Below are 24,070 nucleotides of genomic sequence, written 5' to 3' on the forward strand. Positions count from 1 at the left end.
TGGTCTTTATTTTTTATTGTATCCTTTGGCACTTAGCCTAATGCTTAGTACATAGTATATGCTTTGAAAAAATTAATTCATCCTTATAGAGTTTCATGGCAGCCATATAGCATGAGGCAAGTATTTACATAGTATCCCAAAACAATCCAAATAGTGACACTTTACCATCTCTCTTCCATCACACCACATCTAATTACTTTTTTATATTTCATAGTTTGTCAAAAAACATCACTAAGTCTTGGTGGGTAATAGAGAAACTTCTTGTGTTTAAAAAGTACAAATCAAAACAAAAAAGACATGAAGAAATTTGCCTGCAAAATCTACATATTGCTTAATAAAACTAGAATTATTAATAATAATAATAACTAGAATTAAGACAGACAAAAATGGGAAGAAATTTATAAAGATTTAAAATTTTTTTTCCTTAATTAAATATAAAACTTTTTCATCTCACTTTCAGTATTTGTGATTTTCCTTTTCTATCATGTTAGCCAATCAGAAACAACCTCAGAGTTGTTTTAATTTGCATTTTTTGATCAATAGTGATTTAGAAAATTTTTTCCTATTACTATATACTTTAGATTTCTTCTTTTGGAAACTGTTTAGAACCAATGAACATTTATCAATTAGGAAATAATTAGTATTTTTATAATTTGACTCAAATCTCTTTATATTTGAGAAATTAAGCCTATGTCAGGGAAAGTTGTGATAAAATTTTTCCCTTCAGTTTCCTGTTTTCCTTCTAATTTAACTACATTGCTTTTGTTTGTACAAAATACTTTAATATAACCTAGATTATCCATTTTACATCTTGTAATGCTCTCTCTTCCTTTTTTGGTCATAAATTCTTCCCTTATCCATAGATATGACAGGCAAAATGCTCCCCTAATTTGCTTATGATAGAAGCGTGTACCCATTTTGACCTTACTTTGGTATATGGTCAGTTTCTAGTTTCTGCCATTGCATTTCCCAGTTTTCCAAGCAATTTTTTTTTTTTTTTTATCAAATTGTGAGTTCTTGTCCCCAAAGCTTAGATCTTTGGGTTTGTGAAACTAGATTACTATGGTCACTTACTATTGTGTATTATATATTTCCATTGATCTAACACTCTTTTTCTTGGCCAGTAATAGATTGTTTTAATGATTAGCACTTCATAATATAGTTTGAGATCTGGTACTATTAGGTCATCTTCCTTTACATTTTTTCACCCATCGATTCCCTTGATATTCTTGACCTTTTATTGTTCCAGATTAATTTTGTTAGTATTTTTTTCTAGCTCTATGAAGTATTTTTTGGTAGTTCGATTGGCATGGCATTAAATAAGTAAATTAATTTAAATAGAATTGTCATTTTTATTATATTGGCTTGACATCAATGAGCAATTAATATTTTTCCAATTATTTAGATCTAATATTATTTGTATGAAAAATGTTTTGTAATTGTGTTCATATAGTTCCTGGATTTGTCTTGCAGGTAGACTTTCAAATATTATATATTGTCTTCAGTTATTTTAAATGGAGTTTCTCTTTCTATCCCTTTCTACTGGACTTTGATGGTAATATAAAGAAATGCCATTGATTTATGGGGTTTATTTTATATTTTTCAACTTTGTTTAAATTGTTAATTATTTCAATTAGTTTTTTACTTGATTCTCTAAGTATATAATCAAATTATCTTTGAAGAGTGAATTTTGTCTCTTCATTGCCTAGTCTAATTCCTTAATTTCTTTTTTAGTCTTATTGTGATAGCTAGCAATTTTTAGTACAATATTGAATAGCGGTGATGATAATGGGCATTCTTGCATCACCCCTTATTTTAATGGGAAGGCTTCTAGCCTATTCCCATTATAGGCAATGCTTGCTGATGGTTTTAGATCTTACTTAATCATTTTTTAAAAATCCTTACCTTCTATCTTAGAACCAATATTAGTTCTAAGGCAGAAGAGTGGTAAGGGCTATGCAATGGGGTTAAGTGACTTGCCCAAGGTCACATAGCTAGAAAGTGTCTGAGGTCAAATTTGAACACAGAACCTCCCATCTCTGAGTCTGACTCTTAATCTACTGAGCCACCTAGCCGGCCCCTACTTCATCATTTTTACCAGATTGGGACTGCTGCACGTGATATAGGCAGTTGGGTACCAAAGTAGGAAAGCAGCCTTGAAAAGAGCTCAGGAAGCTCTCATACCCAAAGTACTAGTATTCCTTGAACATGGTCATACACTGCATCATGAGTCATTCTTCTTGACTTTTGTCTTGTGATAGGATTTCAATGACACTGGGCTTTGTGTAACTCTATTCCCCTTAAATACAATTTATACATATCAAAATGCATCACCAGTGATGTCATTTTGGTTCTCTTCAAATATGAAAGATAATAGCCAACCAGCCAATTTATCATTTTAAGGAAAACTCCATTTGTTCACATGTTCACATACTTTCTAGTGTTGTTGTTGTTTTTTTTTTTTAATAGGAATGAGTGTTTTTGTTAAAAAGTCTTTACGGCACCTATTGAGATCATACAATTTTTGTTTTTGTAGTTGACATGATTAATTATGCTGAAAGTTTTTCCCAATATTGAACCAACCCTTGCTCCCTTTCCACTTAGTAATCTAGCTGCCCCATGCAGTTAATTTTTAATCTATATTTCCACAGCCCTTTGGTAAATATATATTTTTTTGCATTGTGATCTGAAAAGGTTGCAGTTCTGCCTTTTTTGTTTTTGGTTGTGAGGTTTTTATCTCCTAATACATGATCAATTTTTGTGAAGGTTCCATGTACAACCAAGAAAGAGAATATTCCTTTTTGTTCCCATTCAGTTTTCCCCAAAAGTCTATCATATCTAACTTTAAAAAATTTATATTCTTCTCTTTAACTTTCTTGTTTATTTCACGATTAGATTTATCCAGCAGTTAGAGGGGAAAGTTGAGTTCTTCCACCAGTATAATTTTGCTATTTTTTCCTGTAATTTAATTTCTCCTTTAAAAATTTGAATGTTATGCCATTTGGTACACATATGTTTAGGGTTAATATTACTTCATTGTCCATGGTACCTTTTAGCAAAATGTAGCTCCCCTCATTTTTTTTCTTTATAAAGCCCTTACCTTCCGTCTTGGAGTCAATACTGTGTATTGGCTCCAAGGCAGAAGAGTGCTAAGGGTAGGCAATGAGGGTCAAGTGACTTGCTCAGGGTCACACAGCTGGGAAGTGTCTGAGGTCAGATTTGAACCTAGGACCTCCCGTTTCTAGGCCTGGCTCTCAATCCACTGAGCTACCCAGCTTCCCCCTTCCTTCATTTTTAACCTAATCCAAGGCATAATAAATTCTGGTACAGTCCCTTATTTTTACTCTATGTGTGTCTCTTTGTTATAAGTGTGTTTCTTGTAGACAAGATATTATTGAATTCTGGTTTTTAATACATTCTGCTCTCTGCTTCCATTTTATGGATGAATTCATCCCATTCACTTTCAGTAATTATTAATAACTCTGTATTTCCCTATATCCTATTTATTCCCTGTTTATCCTGCTCTCTCTATTTTTATTGCTATTCCTTCCCAAAAGTCTGTTTTCCTTTTGACTTCTACCTCTCTTATTCTGTCCTCTCTTCTATCAATCTCTCCCCCTTTATCTCCTTCCCATTCTATTAGCCTGTAGGGTAAGATAGATTTCCACACCAGCTAAGTGTGTATTTTATTCTTGCTTTGAATCAATTTCAGCAAGAGTAAGATTCAAGCATTGTCTGCCACTCATATTTTCCTTCACTATAAAAACTCTTCCTGTTACACTTCTTTTCTGTGAGATAATTTTATTTGTTCTTCTCTCTTACCTCTTTACCAAGATATCTATCTATCTTACCCCTTCATTTTATTTTTTCAAATCATCCCATCATATTCAAGCATACTGCTTCTAACTGTCCTAATAATTATAAAGTCCTTAAGAGTTACAATTATCATCTTCCCATATGGGAATGTTACAGTTTAACATTAATGAATCCCTTATGTTTATCTTTTTATGCTTCCCTTGGGTCTTGTATTTTAAAGTCAAAATTTCTCTTCAATTCTGGGGTTTTCATCAGGAATACTTGAAAGTCTTCTATTTCATTAAACATCTATTTTTTTCCTCCTGAAGGATTATAATGAGTTTTGCTTTATATTATTCTTGGTTGTAATATTAGCTCCTTTGCCTATATTCATAATATCATAGTCCAAGCTCTCCAAGTCCTTTAATGTAGAAGCTGCAATATCTTGTGTAAAATAATTTAAATTGTTTCTTTCTGACTGCTTGCAGTGTTTTTCTCCTTGGCTTAGGGGCTATAGAAATTGGTTATAATGTGTTTGGGTTTTTTAAAATTTTAGGATCTCTTTCAAGAGGTGCTTAGTGGATACTTTCAATTTCTATTTTCCCCTCTTGTTCAAGAATATCAGGGAAGTATTCCTTGATAATTTATTGTAACATGATGCCCATAAGTTCGTTCTCTCTCTCTCTCTCTCTTTCTCTCAGCATTTGGGTATGATTCTAAATTGCTCTCTGGAATGCCTGTATCAGTTCACCAGGCTCTGTTTTTTATATAGCTTTCAGATAGCCCAATAATTCTTAAATTATCCCTCCTGGATATGTTTTCTAGTTTGGTTGTTTTCCAATTTAAGGTTTTCTTCAATTTTAAAATTCTTTTGATTTGATTTTATTGTTTCTGGATGTTTTCTCATGGAATCATTAGCTTCCACTTACCTCATTCTAATTTTAAAAAAATTTTTTCTTCAATGAATTTTCATGCCTCTTTTTCCATTTGGCCAATTCTCCTTTTTGAGGAGTTCTCCAGTATTTTTTGTGCCTCTTTTCCCAGGCTGTTTTTCGTAATTGCTTTGCATCTCTCCCATTTCTTTTCTCAATTTTTCCTCTACCTCTCTTATTAGATTTTTTAAAATTCTTTTTTAACTCCTCCAGTAATTCTTTTTGGGTTTATGTCCAATTCATATTTTTCTTTGAGTCTTTGCTTGTAGCTGTATTGAAATCATTGTCTTCTTCTGAATTTATGTCTTGATTTCCCCTATCACCATAATAATTCTTTGTACGTGGGTTCTTTTTCGTTGTTGTTTGATCATTTTTACAGCCTGTTTCTTCACTTTTAACTTTCTGTTAATGTTTGGCTCTGTTCCTGGAGTAGAAGAGTCACTGTCCCAAGTCCCAAACTTTAGGGGTTTTTTTGTGCTGCTGTTTTTGGTGATAATTCTAGGAGTCTGTAGTTTTCAGTGTTCTAGGGTAGGATGATCTCAGGTGTATGGTCACTGCTCTCCTGGCTTGTGCTCTACTCTTTACCTAGGAATGGACTTTATTCTCCTGTAATCATAAGTGTTAGCATTTCTTCTCTGCTTTGGAACTGTGACTAGGGGCCCTGCTTTCCTATGATCACAAGTGATATTGCTCCTTTCTATCTTAGAACTGAGAATAGGGCCCCCTGCTTCCTTGTAAGCAAACTCAAGTACTCTTCTCTGCCCTGGAAGTATGACCAGGGCTCTCTTCCCTTGTGGCTGCAAGGGCTCCTCTTTGCCATAGTTCTGGAATTACATATGGACAAAGAGGCACAGTCCTAAACTCAGTGTCAGAAATGTGTCCCCTATAATTCCTTTCTGATTGGTTGTCTGTCTCCCTTACCATCTATGGGCTAAGATCCCCTGAAGCTATTGCTTTCCTTGATACAACCACTTCCAAAGTCTGTTGCTAGGACCTGCTATATTGTGTTATACCTAGTGAGACAGACCTTCTAAACTGGAAAATTGTTTCATGTGAGCATTTTTGGTTCTACTGTTGCAGAATACAATTTGAAGCAGTATTTTAAAGTTGTTTAGAGGGTAATTTGGGAGAGTTCAAGTGAATTCTGGTTATTACTTCATCATCTTGACCTCTGTAAAGATTTTTACAACCCACTTAAGGTCAATGGAAACAACAAAATTTGTATGAGGAAGCTGAAATGATCCTGTAGAAAAAGATGATAAGTTCAGCTGGACTAGACCAATAATATCCAGAGAATGTCCATACCAGAAGCAAACAAATTGAGTATAGGGAGAGATTAATTTCTCAAAATATCTGGAAAACAGATCTGCCTAATTTATCTCTTCATAGTACTATGAGAATGATCTACATACATAAGGCATCTTTGATTAAAGGAAATAAGCAAGGTTATTAGGTTTTTGCAAATATGATTTTATATGATATCATGTTTTCCTTTCCACACTTTTGAGTGACTTGGAAGGCACAGAGAATAGATGATATCACTCTGCTTCATTATTTTTTTAAAAAAGGTATTTGGTTCAGAAATGTAAAAGTCCACCTTACGGAGTGTCCAACAAGGTATCTCCCATATATATTCTAAAAATCAAACATTTCTTGTATAAAATAATTTTTTGCTATTTCTTTGTATATAAGATACACAGAAGGAAGATAGCTATATGTTTACCAAGTGCAGTCCTCTATGGAAAAGTGATTCCCTAGTGAAGTCCTCCAGATATTCATGTCTGTGGATGACTAAACAGTCTCAAAACAGTTCATAACCTCCCAACCTATAAATAAGATCTATAAGTACTTAAGAAAAAATAAGTCCTGAGTGCATGAAGAATGCCTATTGTCTATGCAGTTGGATGGGCAACTCTTTGAACTCATTTGTCAATATAGAGACATTGGAAAGATATATAATGAATTGTGTTCACTATTGAGCAGGAGAACCAGATTGCTTTTGGGTAGTTTCACAGTTCTGTTAAGGACCCAAAGCTCATCTCTGACTCCAAGGTTTATCTTTTAATATAAATATCCTTCTGATGGTGTTGTATGACCAAAAGTCATGGAATACTAGTTTGAAGAACTAACTTGATCACCACCTAAAGGGCAATGGAGAGGTCATATGGTGAGCTGAACAGGCTGAAATAAATTGCAAATGAAGAATTATATGAAAGTCATATAAATGGATGTAAGAAACATATGAAAGGTAACAGAAGGAAATAAGTATTTATATAACACTGACTACATGCCCGGCACTGTGCTAATCACTTTTTCAAATATTTTCTCCTTTGGTCAACAACTCTGGGGATTGGGGGGTAGGTTTTATTATTTTCATTTATTATTTATTTATTTTTGTAGTAAATGTAAATATATTAAAATGGGATATTTCCTATCCCATTTTATAGTTGAAGAAACTGAGGTAAACAGTGGCTATGTGACTTGTCCTGGGTTATATAGCTAGTAAGTGTCTGAGTTCAGATTTTAACTGGAAAATGGTTGTAAAAAGTGATGATCTGACCATGGAGCAAGTGTGAAGATAGCTAAGGGTCAGATCAGTTTTTATCTCTACCCAAAGAACTAGGCACTTTGTATGAACCTGCTGTGGTGGATTCACACATGAGCAAGAGTCTCTCATGATGGGCAGGCATGGAAAAGCTGAAATGGGGTCATAGATTTAAGACTGGCATGTCACAAGTAGAATCAAACATATAAAAGATATTAATGAATAGGAAAGGAGACATAGACAACAAATGTGGGTTATATGAGGCACTAAGGAATTTTGACCCGCACCGATGAAATTAGTACTCACAGCTGAGATCTCAAATCTTATTACAGTAGTAATACTAAAAGTTAGTATTTATAAAGTACTTTAAGGTTTGCAAAGCACTTTAAAAATATTTTCTTATCTTATTCTCATAATTACCCTAGGAGATAGTGCTATTGTTATCCGCATTCTAAGGAAAAGGAAAGTGAAGAAGACAGAGCTCTCTAAGTCGCTTGTCCAATATTAAATAGTTAGGAAGAATCTGAGGCTTAATTTGAATTCAGGTTGTATTACAGGTCCAGCACTCTCTGCAGTGTACCATCTAGTTGCCTATATATGGTATTTTGGAAACAATAATTCAAGATTCATTTTAAGTAATGCAACGACACACTTACCTTTGATTTGAGGTAGGCATTTGCTGATGACATTTTTGCAATTTTGAAAGTGTAACTAACTAATGAAATGGCACAAAGAATAACAAGGCTATCACTAATCAGTGCTTGAGCAAATATTGTCCATTTCAATTGATTTTCTGAAATATCTCCATGAACTAACATTGAACAAGTTAAGTTAGCCACCCAAAAGAGAAGGCTTGCCAACATAAATCCCAGATGTAGAAGAATTCTGAAAAAAAAAAAACATAACAAAAACATATTAGATGTATTTACAAAAATGGAAGAAATTTAAAAATCAGTTCATGTTTCTTCAGATATGTTACTTTCATAACATCATTAAAACAAACTTTACTAATGGAACATAAATATAAAATTGACTACAAGGACATCACCAGAAATACTAGAGCTCAAAATGAGTTGAAGTTAGTGAGGCATGAATGCTAAAAATTATAAATATTTTTGTTTATTTTTTAAAAACTATATTTAAGAAAATGAGAATTCTTTTTTTAATCTTTTCCTTCCATCAATACAGTAAGGGCTAGGAAATGGAGGTTAAATGACTTGCCCAGGATTACATAGCTAGGAAGTATCTGAGTCCATATTTGAAAATGCAACCTCATGTTTCTAGGCCTGGCCTAGAATCCACTGAGACACCTAGCTGCCACTTAAAAAAAGAGGATTCTTAAAGAAAGGAGAGCTGTTTGAAGTAGAAGGTATGATGATAATGATAATTACTATTCTTTTTTATACATTACTTTAAGATTTACAAAAGCAATTTCTTCATAGCTTATGAGGTGAATTTTACAAGGATTTCCCCATTTTATAGAGGAAAATGAGGCTCTGAGAGATTAAGCGACTTTCTCTTTTTTTCCACAAAACTATGGGGAAATACTTGAACCAAAATCTGACTCTAAGTCTGTTTACCTTTCTACCTTTCTAACAGATGATAATGATTATGATTTTAAAAGAGAAGGCGGAACTACCTCTTATTTTATGTTTTTTTCTTAGCCAAGGAGAAAAATTTTTGAATTTTAAAAGACAGACCAGAAAAGGTTATTAGGGATTGTAAATCCATGATAAATAAAGGATATTGTAAGAGAGTACCTAGTTGCCCTTGATTCAATTCAAGCATTTATTAAATGGCTACTATGTGCAAGGAGAGGGATTGAATCGTGTAATGGATAGTGAGATGGCCTCAAAATCTGGATGACACAGGTTCAAGTCTTGCCTTTACCATATATTGATGGTATGATCATGGGCAAGTTACATATACCTACATAGATATAAAACCTATCACATATATAACACAATGTGGATTATAATGATATAATATTATTTCACTATATATTATACTATATACATTTTTATTATGTCTTTTGTTTTTTACATCATTGTAGTTTTTTCCATTATTCTTCCCCCTTCTATTCCCAGAGAACCATCCCACATAACAAATAATATTTTATCTACTACTTTTCTGTTGGGGAGTGTATGTATATCATGTGTGTAAAAATTATTTGTACATATTGGATAAGAAAATATTGTCAGAGAAATTTGATAAAAATATTTTTCTCATTTGACCTCTTCTTATCCTTAAGCGATTAATTTATCATTAATTCTATGCAAATATTTTCAGTTTTACATAACCAAAATTATCTATTTAACCTTCTGTAATTGCCTCCCTTGTTTGATTAAGAATATATCTTTGCCTATGTCTGTAAGAGATATGATCTGCTTCTCTTTTAATTTTTTTATAATATAATCTTTAACAGTAACATGACATCCACTTAGAATATTATTCTATAATATAGTGTAAAGTGTCAATCTAATCTTTTTTTAATTCTAAATCCTTACCTTCCACCTAAGAATCAATACTATGTATTGGTTCCATTGAAGAGGTAAGGGGTAGGCAATGGGGTTAAGTGACTTGCCCAGGGTCACACAACTAGGAAGTGTCTGAGGTCAGATTTAAACCTAGGACCTCCTGTCTCTAGGCCTGGCTCTCAATCCACTGAGCTACCTAGCTGCCCCTTTGGTCTAATTTTAATTTCTGTCAGAATTCCTTCCAGTTTTTACAGCAGCTAAAAAAAAAGTCAAATGTGAAGTTTTTTTCTAAATAATTTAAATTTTCTGCTTTACAGATTACTGTGCATTTTTTATGATTCTCTATAGTGTCTTCCACTGATCTATCTTTCTTTCTTATAGCACTACCATATGATTTTGATCAGTGGTATTGGACTTAAATAGAAAGAGATCTTTGGGGGCCACATATTAGCAGGAAACCAGAGATTAGTATTACCTATGTTTTATTATTTTGTCAAATATTTCCCATTAACATTTTAATCTGATTCCTAGTGATATTGATACCTTTGGTTTTGCTTACTGCTACAGTTTAATCAAACCAGCTGAGGAGTCACTGGAACAATGACTATTGAGGGCAAGGTTCAATGCAAAGTTTCTCCTGGCCACAAAATTTCAGTATAGCTCAGGGAGCTCACAGAAAAAATACTTTAATAAAATTGATAAATGGCAAAAGAATCTCAAAATATGTCTAGTCATACGAAAATGCTTCAAATTAGGAACAGAGAACTCAAATTAGGTTCCATTTCATTCCCATTAGTAGGTGATGTTGACAAAAATATATGTCATATGTTGGAGAAGCTATAAGAAAACAGGCACAATGATATTTTGTTGGTAGAACCATTCTAGAAAGCAATTTGGAATTATGTTAAAAAAAGTCACGAAACTGTTATTATCTCTTGACCTGTCAATACCTCAGTCAAAGAGATCAAAGGAAGAAAAGGATGTAGGTAACAAAATATTTATTCCCTCTTTCCTTTACGGTGGCAAAGAATTTTAAATAAACAGGTACCTATCAGTTGGGGAATGGCAGAACAAACTATGGTATAGGAATGTAAGAGAATATGATTATGTTTTAAGAAATGAAGAAACGGTTTCAGAGAAATTTGAAAAAACATATGAACTGACAATGAAATGAAGAGAACTAGAACAATTTATGTAATAACAACAATACAAGGAAAAACAACTTTATAAGACTTAAGTATTTTGATCAATGCAACTATTAACCATTGTTATTCCAGAGGACTGATAATGAAGCATGCTACCTACCTCTCGTACGTGATGAACTAATATGTAAAATGAGACATGTTTTTGGACATGCCAAATATGATAATTTTTTAGTCTACTTATTAGTTACAAGGGTTTTATATCTTTGGGGTGGGGAAGGAGGTAAGATTTCATTTGTTAAAAACAAATGCATGATAATTAAAAAAAATAGATTAAAATAATTTAGAGGGTTCAGATGAAGACCATCATGGGTAATCATGTATGCCTGAGCAAGCCTGTTGGCTTCCCAAGGTAGGAAAGAAAAGAAGAGGAAGAGGATAAAATTCCTGAAAAAGAGATGGGTTTGGCAGCCAGGACCTATACTGCTTCACTATAGATTCTTTCCCCCACTATGACCAGAAATATACAGGGCAATTAGATCCCACCTTCTGGGCAGAGTCCCATCTGAGTAGCACATCAGGCTGTAGCTAGGCTCCTCATTCACCAAACCACAATCTAGTTGTAAAGTGGTAAGATCTGAGTGCAGTTGCAGGCATCATCTGGGCAAATATGACTATTGCACAAATGGGGGAAGGTAGATGACACCTGGTGACTTACATTGGACTACAAGGAGCTGGAAAAAAGTTGTCAAACCAATTGCTGAGGCCATTCTTGACTTTGTTAATGTATAAATGGAGATTTTGAACCTTGGACTTCATCCCCCATAAGTCCCTTTGTGGTTGCCAAAATGTGAAGATTAAAATTAATATGCAAAATACTAAATGTTATATTTATAAGCATTTTATTAATAATAAACTAACAAAAGAGACTAACCAAAAAGTACTAACCAGCTTGCTCCCAGGAAACAAAGAGAAAGAGGAAGGAGTTACAGCCAACTATAAAACATGAACATGGAGGCACAGGAGAGATTAAAGGGAATTTTGGGAAAACTAAGGGACTTATAGGGGATGAAGTCCAAGGTTCAAAATCTCCATTTATACATTAATGTGAGAAACCAGAAAACCCAGTGCCCCACTTATTGATCTTGCCATTGTCTTTTTCTTTAGTCTTATAGCTAAGACTAATCAGGAGCAGTTTGCCTGGGAAGGAGAGTCCACTGTTCTCCAGGATTAACTGAAAGAGGTCCAGATTCCTTAGGGGATTGATATCTAACACTACAGTGTTAACATAATATTGCCTAGACCCTTAAATGGTGGCTCATATAAAGTGTAAGGATTGGGAGAAATAAAGTTGAATTTCCTTGGTCAAGTTTGGAGCAGTACATTAGAGGACTCAGATTATTCTGGATATAGTCCAGAAGAAATTACCAACAGTTGACAACAAAGCAGGTAACAGCAGAAAGTACAAGCCCTACAGCGGGCTGTCTGGGAGTCCTGTATTGGGAAGGTGGCAGAATAAAGCAAAGGGTGAAACAGAGACACTCATGCTGGCAGGTTTTAGCAGTCCTGATTTATTCCACCATGCTTCTCTTCTGGCAAAGCCAGAAGCAACATATATACCTTATTTTACTGTGAGAACCAAGCTAGCCCTCATAGGAATCAGACGGTCAACAAAAATAATTTTGACTAGAAACTGTTTTTCTTCTGGCCGGACATCTGGAACAGGGGAAGGAACTTCAACCCCTATAAGTCCCTTAGTTTTCCCAAAATTCCCTTTAATCTCTCCTGCGCCTCCATGTTCATGTTTTATAGTTGGCTGTAACTCCTCCCTCTTTCTCTTTGGTTCCTGGGAGAGATACCTCAGTATCTCTTTTCTCAAGGCTGCTTTTTCTCTGCCATTGTGTCCTTTTCCTGACTCTCAAAAATACCAGGAGGGGAGAAAAGAAGCATTTGGGAGGATTTAACCCCTTTGCTCCCTACAAAGCCCAACAAAATGAATACCGTCATGGGCATAAATACGGGGTAGCATTGCTGACAATATTCAGTAAAAAATTGGCAACTTATAGTTGCAGATACTTCCAGACTCCATCTTCCTTTGTCTGTTGGCCCATTTGGGCCCTGCCCACAAGGAACTGGCTACTGAGAATTAATATTTTGTCTAGTTCCCTGCAGCTCAGCCTAATGTGAAGCACATACAAGTCAGTCCCAGAAGCCATCGGTGTTTGTGTGAGGGATGGAAACCCTGACAAGCCCTTTCAGTAAGCCATATTGAGCTGCATGGCTGGTATGTGAGAGATCCTTGAGAAATGGGGCTAAATTGTCTGGGGTCTGTTGGGAATAGAATTAGACAATTAAAGGCCTTCGCCTTTGAGGTCAGAATTAACGAAGGAATTTTGTCAGTCCCTCCTCCCACACATAATTATTAGTGAAGTATATCATTCTCTGTAGACTTTCTATGACCCCTGCTGAACTGAAGGACCAATCTGATGCACATATGATGAATAGTAGACTTTAGAGAATGGAATCATCACCAAGCCAGAAAGATGAATCAGGATGCATTGTTTTTTATAAAGAGGTATCCGAACTAGTTCAGATGATTATTTCACTTCCCAGAAGCCATGTTCTCCAAAACAACAAATGGGTGCCCCCCCTAGGAAAGAGGTGGGCTGCAGCTTTCCAGTGCAGTATTTGTCTGGTTCCAGTCCCCAGGAATTTATCTATAAGGTATCAGGGATAAGGAGGGACTTCTTTTAGATTAATTCTAATTGTCTTCCTTGACCTTTTTTTAAATTCTATTCTTAGTTCAGAGATTGCATAGGCCTCAAAGTCTCTCCTCACTCTCCTCAAAAGGTTCCAGTTACTTCAGGGAATCTCTTCAGATGCCTTTCAATTGGCAGGTCTCCTTTCCCTCCAGCAAGGTTAGGGTAACTCTTTTTTCAGGAATTACGGGAATTTTAAGGAGATGCCTTGCTCTTTTTTTTTTTTTTAAACCCTTACTTACCTTCCATCTTAGAATCAATGCTGTGTGTTGGTTCCAAGGCAGAAGAGTGGTAAGGGCTAGGCAATGGGGGTCAAGTGACTTGTCCAGGGTCACACAGCTGGTAAGTGTCTGAGGCCAGATTTTAACCTAGGAACTCTGGTCTCTAGGCCTGGCTCTCAATCCGCTGAGCTACCAAGCTGCCACCACTGCCTTGCTTTTTAATGGCACAGGAAATGTATAGCCGTCTCTGTATTTGCTATGATGAATTTATATATTCCTGAAAGAAAAATGGATGCCTTAGCTGGCTTTGTGGCAATCACGAGTCCTTGGAGGAGGGTGAGGGATAGTTCTTACCTAGCCCTAGTGAAAGAAGAGGGTAACCTCTCCATAAAGGCTTCTTAAAGGGGCAAAGATTTAGTGTCACCCTTCTAGTAGAACTTTAGGAGAGAAAAATGTCTTGACCAGTAGGACTGGAAACCGAGTGGGTACTACTATAGGGTGAATCTCAGTATTGACCCCATTATTGGAATAAGCTGCATGCGAAAGAACAATGGCCTCTTAGCTATCTTAGTTCTATGATCCTGACCTGTGATAAAGATTGATATTATCTGCACTGTGGCCTGGGTGTTTCTGATGCTGTTTCTCTCCTTAGGAGACCTGTTTTGAACTTCCAAGAATCTCATCACTTCTACATTCACCAACAGGCTTCTAACCCAAGCCCTGACTGATACCACCTCTTTAAACATCCTCTCTCATCTGAGTGTCAAAGGGGAGTGGAATAGCAAATGCCTCCCAGTGCTTGAGGACAGAAATTAGACTCTTTCAGCTCTCTCCCCCTTATATCTGCTACCTTGCTTGGTTTCAACTTCATGGAATAAGATCTCTCATGATAGATACCCCCTTTTTCAATTTTGCTAATCTTTCCTTTGATTTTTCAGTATTTCTGTTTTGGTGTTTAATTGCAGGGTTTTTTTAGTTGCATGCCCAATCTGTTAATCTGCTCATTTAATTTTTTATTACACAAGTGTTTAGATATATAAATTTACCCCTATGTACTGTTTTGGCTTCACCCCACAAATTTTGTATGTTATCTCATTGTTGACATCATTAGTAAAATTATTTAGTCTTTCTGTGATTTGTTTTTTGATTCATCCTTACTTTAGAATTAAACCATTTAATTTCAAATTAATTTTAATCTTTGCTTCAAAGTCCCCTTATTTGAATGTAATTTTAAAATTTCATCATGGTCAGTAAAAGATACACAATATTTCTCCTTTCAGCATTTGTTCGTGAAGTTTTTAGGCCCTAATACATAATCAGTTTTTGGGAAGGGACCAAATGAGAAAAGGGTTCTGGTCTCACTCAATATTTTCCAGAATTCTCCAGAGGTCTCTCATATCTAACTTCTATCTACTTCCTCCTGTAATTCATTTAACTTTTTCCTTAAAAACTTAGATACTGAGGAAATAACATTGCTCAATATGTATGCATCAAATGGCATAGCAACCAGATTCGTAAAGGAGAAACTGGCAGATCTCAAAAAGGAAATAGATAATAAAACCATACTAGTGGGAGATCTAAATATTTCTCTTTCAGATCTAGATAAATCAAGCCAAAAAAATAAATAAGAAAGAGGTAAGAGAGATGAATGAAGTCCTAGAAAAATTAGATTTAATAGATATGTGGAAAAAATAGGAACGAAAAGGAATACACCTTCTTTTCAGCTGCACATGGTACGTTCACAAAGATTGGCTATGTAATAGGGCATAGAAACATTGTAAACAAATGCAAAAGAGCAGAAATAATAAATGTAACCTTCTCAAATCATAATGCAATAAAAATAATAATTAGTAAGGGCACCTGGACAGGCAAATCAAAAACCAATTGGAAATTAAATAATATGATTCTCCAAAACCAGCTAGTCAAAGAAGAAATCATTAAAACAATCAACAATTTCATTGAAGAGAATGACAATGATGAGACATCCTACCAAACTCTGTGGGATGCAGCCAAGGCAGTACTCAGGGGGAAATTTATATCCTTGAGTGCACATATTAACAAATTAGGGAGGGCAGAGATTAATGAATTGAGCATGCAACCTAAAAAACTTGAAAGTGAGCAAATTAAAAATCCCCAGATAAAAACTAAATTAGAAATACTAAAAATCAAGGGAGAAATTAATAAAATCGAAATTAAAAGAACTATTGAATTAATAAATAAGACTAGAAGCTGGTATTTTGAAAAAAAACAGATAAAATAGACAAAGTACTGGTCAATCTAATAAAAAAAAAGGAAAGAAGAAAACCAAATTGACAGTATCAAAGATGAAAAGGGAGACCTCACCTCTAATGAAGGGGAAATTAAGGCAATCATTAAAAACTATTTTCCCAATTATATGGGAATAAATATAGCAATCTAGGAGATATGGATGAATATTTACAAAAATATAAATTGCCTAGAATAACAGCAGAAGAAATAGAATACCTAAATAATCCCATATCAGAAAAAGAAATTGAACAATCCATGAAAGAACTCCCTAAGAAAAAAACACCAGGGCCTGATGGATTCACAAGTGAATTCTATCAGACATTCAAAGAGCAACTAATCCCAATACTATACAAATTATTTGATATAATAAGCAAAGAAGGAGTCCTACCAAATTCCTTTTATGACACAAATATGGTACTGATTCCAAAGCCAGGTAGATCAAAAACAGAGAAAGAAAACTACAGACTAATCTCCCCAATGAACATAGATGCAAAAATTTTAAATAGAATACTAGCAAAGAGACTCCAGCAAGTGATCAAGAGGATCACTCACCATGATCAGGTGGGATTTATATCAGGAATGCAAGGATGGTTCAACATTAGGAAAACCATCCATATAATTGACCATATCAACAGTCTATCAAACAAAAATCACATGATTATCTCAATAGATGCTGAAAAAGCCTTTGACAAAATACAGCATTCCTGGAAAATATAGGAATAGAAGGACCTTTCCTAAAAATAATAAACAGTATATACCTAAAACCATCAACAAGCATCATATGCAATGGGAATAAATTAGTAGCCTTTTCAATAAGATCAGGAGTGAAACAAGGACGCCCATTATCACCTCTATTATTTAACATTGTACTAGAAACACTAGCAGTAGCAATTAGAGAAGAAAAAGACATTGAAGGTATCAAAATAGGCAAGGAGGAGACTAAGCTATCACTCTTTGCAAATGATATGATGGTCTACTTAAAAAATTCTAGAGAACCAACTAAGAAGCTTGTATAAATAATCAACAACTTTAACAGGATACAAAATAAATGCACACAAATCATCAGAATTTCTATATATTTCCAACATGCCGCAGCAGCAAGAGTTAGAAAGAGAAACACCATTTAAAATCACCCTAGACAATATAAAATACTTAGGAATCTATCTACCAAAACAAACACAGGAATTAAAAGAAAACAACTACAAAACACTTTCTAAACAATCAAAAGTAGATCTAAACAATTGGAAAAATATTGATTGCTCATGGGCAGGACGAGCTAACATAATAAAAATGACCATTCTACCCAAATTAATTTACCTATTTAGTGCCATACCTATCAAACTACCAAAAAACTTTTTTACTGAATTAGGAAAAACTATAACAAAGTTCATCTGGAATAACAAAAGATCAAAAATATCAAGGGAAATAATGAAAAAAAAAATGTGAAGGGAGGGGGCCTAGCAGTACCAGATATTAAACTGTACTATATAGCAGTGGTCATCAAAACAGTAAGATACTGGCTAAGAGACAGAAGGGAGGATCAGTGGAATAGACTTGGGGTTAATGACATCAGCAAGACAGTGTATGATAAAACCCAAAGAGCCCAACTTTTGGGACTAAAATCCACTATTTGACAAAAACTGCTGGGAAATTTGGAAAAAAATATGGGAGAGATTAGGTTTAGATCAACATCTCACACCCTACACCAAGATTAATTCAGAATGGGTGAATGACTTGAATATAAAGAGGGAAATTATAAATAAGTTAAGTGAACATAGAATAGTTTACTTGTCAGATCTCTGGGAAAGGAAAGATTTTAAAACCAAGCAAGAGTTAGAGAAAATTACAAAATGTAAAATAAATTATTTTGATTATATCAAACTAAAAAAAACAAAAAAAATTGGATACTATGCCATTTGGAACATATATGTTTAGTATTGATATTAAGTGTTTGGTGCCTCAGGTAGCTATTCCACTCTAGATTTAGATGTTGATCTAAAGGCTTCAGCTAAGACATTGTTCTATTACTGAGATCATAACCACACAGCTATGGCTTGCTTTGGAATTTATTCCCTGCTTAGTACCCAGGCAGGCCCATGTTCAAATTATCCTTTTCTGCCCTGGATCTGTGACCTAGGAGTGGGTAATGGGTAACAGAGCTGCCAAATGCCAATTGTTCTTGAACCCTATGCTAGTTCAGTAATGTTCTGTGATCTTTTTCTGTCTTGCTGCTTCCTGCCTTAGTGCCTTTTCTTGGCTTTCTTTCTGCCCCTGGATGCTAAATGTTTTCTTCATGCTACTGGCCACATTCTTTCCTCTGTGTCCACTGACTTTTCTGTCTTTTTTAAATCACTGGATAATGACTCAATGTAATTTTTTCTTGGCTTTCTCAATCAATATTCAGTCAGTTGTATTTTGTAGCTCATTGTTCAGTATAGAGCATGGCAAAATATGCTCAGTTGCTCCCTCTCACTCTCCCATTTTAACTATATCTTTTGTGTAATTTGAATGTTAACCTAAAACTATGATCCCCAGCACTCTACTCACTTCCTGTCATTACATGCTGACATAGACAGGATATAAATTGGTTGGAGTTCCGTGTCTAGGCTCTTTCCTTCCTGTTGAGGCTTTGGTGGAATGGAGATTTTTGAGCAGGTAGAAAAATTTGCTCATGTGGTTCTATTTTGTCAGATAATAAACTTAATAAAAATACAATACTTGAAGTATTGGACATTAATTTAACTCTTATACTTTGTAGAATTGATTCTTAATCAAGGGGGGATTGGACTAGATCTTTAATGCCCTTTCCAAATCTGAGATTCCTTTATTCTGAAGTTTAATGTCAAACTAAGATTATGTGTAGAAGTCTTCAGTAGGTATAAAAAAGTTTTGGACAAAAAGTTTTGTGGACAGCAATGCTACCTTTTTTAAAGCACTAATTTAAATTCTGACTTCTGCATTTTTTACGAACTTTAAGCATAATATTATGAAATCCATAAATAGAATGGACAGTTTTTTAAATTTTGTAGAAGTTAAGTACAAATAAATTCCTTATAATAATTAATTTATTATCATTCCTCTTTTTTTGGTAAGGGAAATCTATTTAGAGAATGGTTGAGTTATATAGTCAGATTTTGATAATCCATCTGCCTTTAAATTTCCTAATAATACAAGTCATACTGATGTGGGAGTACAGGCTTTCCCTAGATGCACACCCAGATTGTGTGCCAGATCAGAGTGTTCTCTCTCATTTTTCCTTGCATTCCTGCAGTGCTGGCAAAGGTGACTTTGAGTCCCTCTGGACTCTCCCTTCATTCTTTTCTTTATTTAAAACCCTTAACTTCTGTTTATTGGCTCCTAGGTAGAAGAGTGGTAAGGGTGGGCAATGGGGGTCAAGTGACTTGCCTAGGGTCACACAGCTGGGAAGTGTCTGAGGCCAGATTTGAACCTAGGACCTCCTGTCTCTAGGCCTGACTCTCAATCCACTGAGCTACCCAGCTGCCCCTCTCCCTTCATTCTTGATGAGCACAGATATGTACCTCCCAGCTTGCTTCTGATAAGCATCTATTTTATATATCCCAAATATCTGATTATCCTCTAAACTGGACAATTCACTCCCTTTTGACTTTGAGGCTTAGGACACAACCCCATAACCCATCTCGGGTTCCAGAGACCCAGAAACATGCCATCATCATCCTTTTTCCAGTCACGTGGGCCCTGTTGTTAGAAGGGTATAAAATCCCTAAACCCCATCTTCTCGAGGAGGCAGTGCTCTAGCTGTACACTGTTTCCTGGCCTCCCAATATGACTTCCAAATTAATGAATTTCTCTTTTTATTTTTAAGCTAAGTTTTGGAGTCTTGCATTCTTTTTTTTTTAATCCCTTAACTTCTGTGTATTGGCTCCTAGGTGGAAGAGTGGTAAGGGGGGGCAATGGGGAACAAGTGACTTGCGCAGGGTCACACAGCTGGGAAGTGTCTGAGGCCAGATTTGAACCTAGGACTTCCCTTCTCTAGGCCTGACTCTCAATCCACTGAACTACCCAGCTGCCCCCTGGAGTCTTGCATTCTTGCAAAGGATAACCTGTCACAAACCTCAGGTTTCACCTTAAAGCTCTCCCAAAACAATATTTTCAAGTTTAACAGTACCTTTTCATTTTGCTCACTAAGGTTATTGTGAAGATAAAATGAGATAATAATTGTAAAGTGCTTAAGCCAGTGTCTGGCACATAGTAAGCACTATAAAAATGCTAGTAATTATTATTATTATTATTTGCTATAGTTTCTCTCTTTTAATATTGACTATTAGCATCTAGCAATCTTAAAACTTGAAGGTCTCAACTTTTATTCAGTCAGAGTAATGTTTTGAACACCCAAAACCTGACTTCATGTTTTATGCCAGAAAAATAGAAAAAGGATACATCTTGTTTCAATTTGTATATATGGACAAATTATTTTCCAGTTTTAAAAGTTAATAGTTGCAAAGAAGAACCAAGTTAGTTTCAAAATGATAAGCCAGTCTGCTTCCTGGTATAAAGACATTCTTCCTTAGGACTGACAATTTAAAAAAAATTTCCAGTAAATGATAAACACATATGTGAGACTTGTATATTTGAGAAACAATAGGAAAGTAGCTTGCAAAGAAAAAAAAAATTATTCGGGGTAAACATTGCTTCTCTGTCCTATATCCCAGCATCTAATTTGTGGAAGATTACTTTGGAATTAATAGCTAAGTTAGATCTGTTTTGTAATTATTGGACAAATGAGCATTGCCTGGTCATCTAGGCAGTGGAAAATACAGATTAGGGCTCAGGAGCTGCAGTGTAAAATAGCAGGAAGATAGATTTTCTACAAAGCATTACTTTTTAAAAACCCTGCAACCTGCTAGTGCCTGGACAAGTTGGGTGAGTAAACTTACTTGGTAGGGAAGGGTATTGGTTCACACACTTACTACACTAGCTACTGAGTATTCAGGGAAGACTAATACCTCTGATTTGAGGGCTTACCAAGCCATCTTCAGAGCTGTTTTCCTCCTTTGGTGTCCACTTAATACCCAGTTCTCATCTGTTGCTCCAAGAAGCTACAGCATGTGCATTGGCCACATCCTGGTAAACTATCTGGGCAGATGAGCTAAACCAGGTTAAGGGTAATGGACAGAACTCAGACTCATTGGTGAGTTAGAGGAGTGTCTACACCAGCCATGTAAAACTTCCCCAGGGGAAGGGGTGGATGAGAACAGTTTGTTCCAATAGCCATGAAGGTAGTGGAAGCAGCCACTGCGGAGTGATTAGAGGTTGGTTAGACATCGAGGAAGCCAAGGTCATCCGCTGCATCCCAAGCCATCATTAGTCATCTTGACTTCATCTTGCCTTTGGATTTTGATGACTCTGGAAGAGAGAGTGAGGCTTTGTGCAACTCTGCCTCACTTAAATCCAATTTATGTACAAGTTGAAAGAAACCCAGTGATATCATTTTGGTCCTCTTTGAGTATGAAGTGCAACAACCAACCAACACTAGCTTAGACATATTCAAATATAAGTATATAATTAATTTAAAAAATAAACAAATATATAACATCTATAACAAATTTGGGAGTCTTTGGTTTATTTGTCCATTTGGATTATTTATACCATTGGCTTAATAGTTTGGATATGTTACCAATATTTTGGGAATGATTTGCTCAAGATAAATGACCTAAAAACAAAGTTCCTAAATTATATATAGTGATTCATGATATAACTGACATTTAAATAGAAATTTAAAGATGCTTTATCTGTACACATATGTAATATTAAGAATAACAGATATTCTCTGTATTAACGGAACCCAATGAGATAGTGCTGTAGGTATCATCTCTATCTTATAGATCATAAAACTGAGTTACAGAAATGCTAAGTGATTTGCCCATAATCATAGATGCAAGATTCAACTCTAGGACTTCTTGGCTCCAAGTCTAGAATTCTATCCTCTATGCCAAGAAATAAAAAAAATTTGGTTTGAATGATTTATTTAATTTATAAATTTCAAAACTTTTAGTTAGCATAATCAAAGTAGCTTAGAGCTAGCAAGGGTTGATCTTAAATATCATCTATTAAAGCCACTTCATTTAACTGATGGAAAAATAGTGTCAGAAAAATAAAGTGACTTTCCTAAGATCATGTTAGTGACATATCAAATTACAACCTAAATGTCCTAATCTACTTTGTACTTTCCACTCTGCCAGAAAGTTTATAACTTACAAATTGCTATAGAAATATTGGTTCATAAGTTAATAAATATAGAAACAAATGCTATTTCATTGGATTATAAAGAAATTTCATCCCAAACTAGAATATTTCCAGTTTATCTCAGCTATTATAAATTACTTCAGAGATTAGGACCAAAAGAGAGATAGAAGTCAACAGTAATGTTAAGAAAGAGATGTGGACTCAATGAATATTAATAACCAAATTAAATACTACCATTGAATTATTGAATGCAATTTGAAAGTAAAAAGGTTATTTTGCCCACAAGGTCAGTGCTTTTGGTGACTTTCCCATATATATATATTTTTTTTTATTTTAAACCCTTAACTTCTGTGTATTGACTTATAGGTGGAAGAGTGGTAAGGGTAGGCAATGGGGGTCAAGTGACTTGCCCAGGGTCACACAGCTGGGAAGTGTCTGAGGCCAGATTTGAACCTAGGACCTCTGGTCTCTAGGCTTGGCTCTCAATCCACTGAGCTACCCAGCTGCCCCTTTCCCATATATTTTTAACTTAGCTCAAAACTACTAAACCATCATTTTCCTAGGTTAAAAAAAAAACCCTACTTGTCATTAAATATTTCTGCTTATGATACTTACTTGTTTTTGTCAAGTTCAGCTGCACATCTGACTTTACAAATAATCTATAAAGAAAGATTTGAAAAATGCATCAGCAAATATAATTGAGCACTGATATTTACTTGGCAATGCACAATGTACTTAATAAGTACTAGTAGTAATTAGCTACTAAAAAAAATAAAATTAAACAGAAAACAATTTAAATTTTCTTTCTGTTAAAAAAGTATTATTTTTTTTAAAAATTAGCATTTATATAGAGCTTTAAGATTCACAAAGTTCTTCATAATGCAATATTATCTTAAATAATTCTCACAATAACTTGCAGGTAGGTGTTAATAGTTATCCTTATATTATGAAGGTGCTGAGGCTAAGAGAATTTAAATGACTTGCCTAGGGTAAAAGAACTAGTAAGCATCTGAGACAGGATTTAAATACAAGTCTTTCTCCAAATCTATCCCTTCATCCATTACACCACACTGTCTTTTCACCCCTACCTTAAAGGAAATTTTAAGTTAAAGGGTTTCAAAATGTATTTCTGTGTCATAAAATAAGGCTTCATGATCTTATGTAAAACTTTTTTTCCTAATCCACTAAACACTATATTACATCCCAACTATTATAAATGTAATTTTACAAAGATGTTTTGACCTAGTTCTTAATTATGTATTTAAATTAGAATATGACCTGTTCTCCAATTTTTTTTTTTTTGCAGGAGGAAAGGAGATAGATGATCACAAAAATGGCAAACAGAACAAGGGGAAAAGGCAAGATTACAGTAGTGTAACTTGAGTTCTGGAAACCCCAAGTTTGCCTCTGTCCCTTGGGAACTTGTCTTTAGGGAAAAGTCCCAAACTGACTTTGTCTTAACTGAACTAGGGATCACCAAGCATCCATTAAGTTCTGAATAGGAGTAGTAGAAATGCTCAAATCCTCCATCACCCTTTTTGTCTAAGAAGTTTCTCTCATTGTATCAGAGATCCATTCCTAAGAAGACCAACACTTGGCTAAAGCCATTCTTTTGTATATCCATTGTAGTGTAGGACACTCCTCCATATCTTAGCCTCTTGCTACAGTCTCTTTTCCAAGCCTATTTGTAGTTGCCAGTGTAGACT

General features: G+C 34.9%; 1 protein-coding gene across 1 annotated transcript in view; it reads right to left on the minus strand.

The window, feature by feature from the left end:
- GPR137C (G protein-coupled receptor 137C) overlaps positions 1-24,070 on the minus strand; it is a 65,683-nt gene that overhangs the window by 10,205 nt on the left and 31,408 nt on the right. The window contains exons 2-3 of the mRNA XM_044659928.1: positions 22,980-23,023; positions 7,929-8,157 (exon numbers count right to left, since the gene is read on the minus strand). Of these exons, the coding sequence (XP_044515863.1) occupies positions 7,929-8,157; positions 22,980-23,023 (273 nt within the window). The remainder of the gene's footprint in view (positions 1-7,928; positions 8,158-22,979; positions 23,024-24,070) is intronic.

Source organism: Gracilinanus agilis, chromosome 2 (genome assembly GCF_016433145.1).
Source record: "Gracilinanus agilis isolate LMUSP501 chromosome 2, AgileGrace, whole genome shotgun sequence".
In the NCBI taxonomy this organism is placed as follows: domain Eukaryota; kingdom Metazoa; phylum Chordata; class Mammalia; order Didelphimorphia; family Didelphidae; genus Gracilinanus; species Gracilinanus agilis.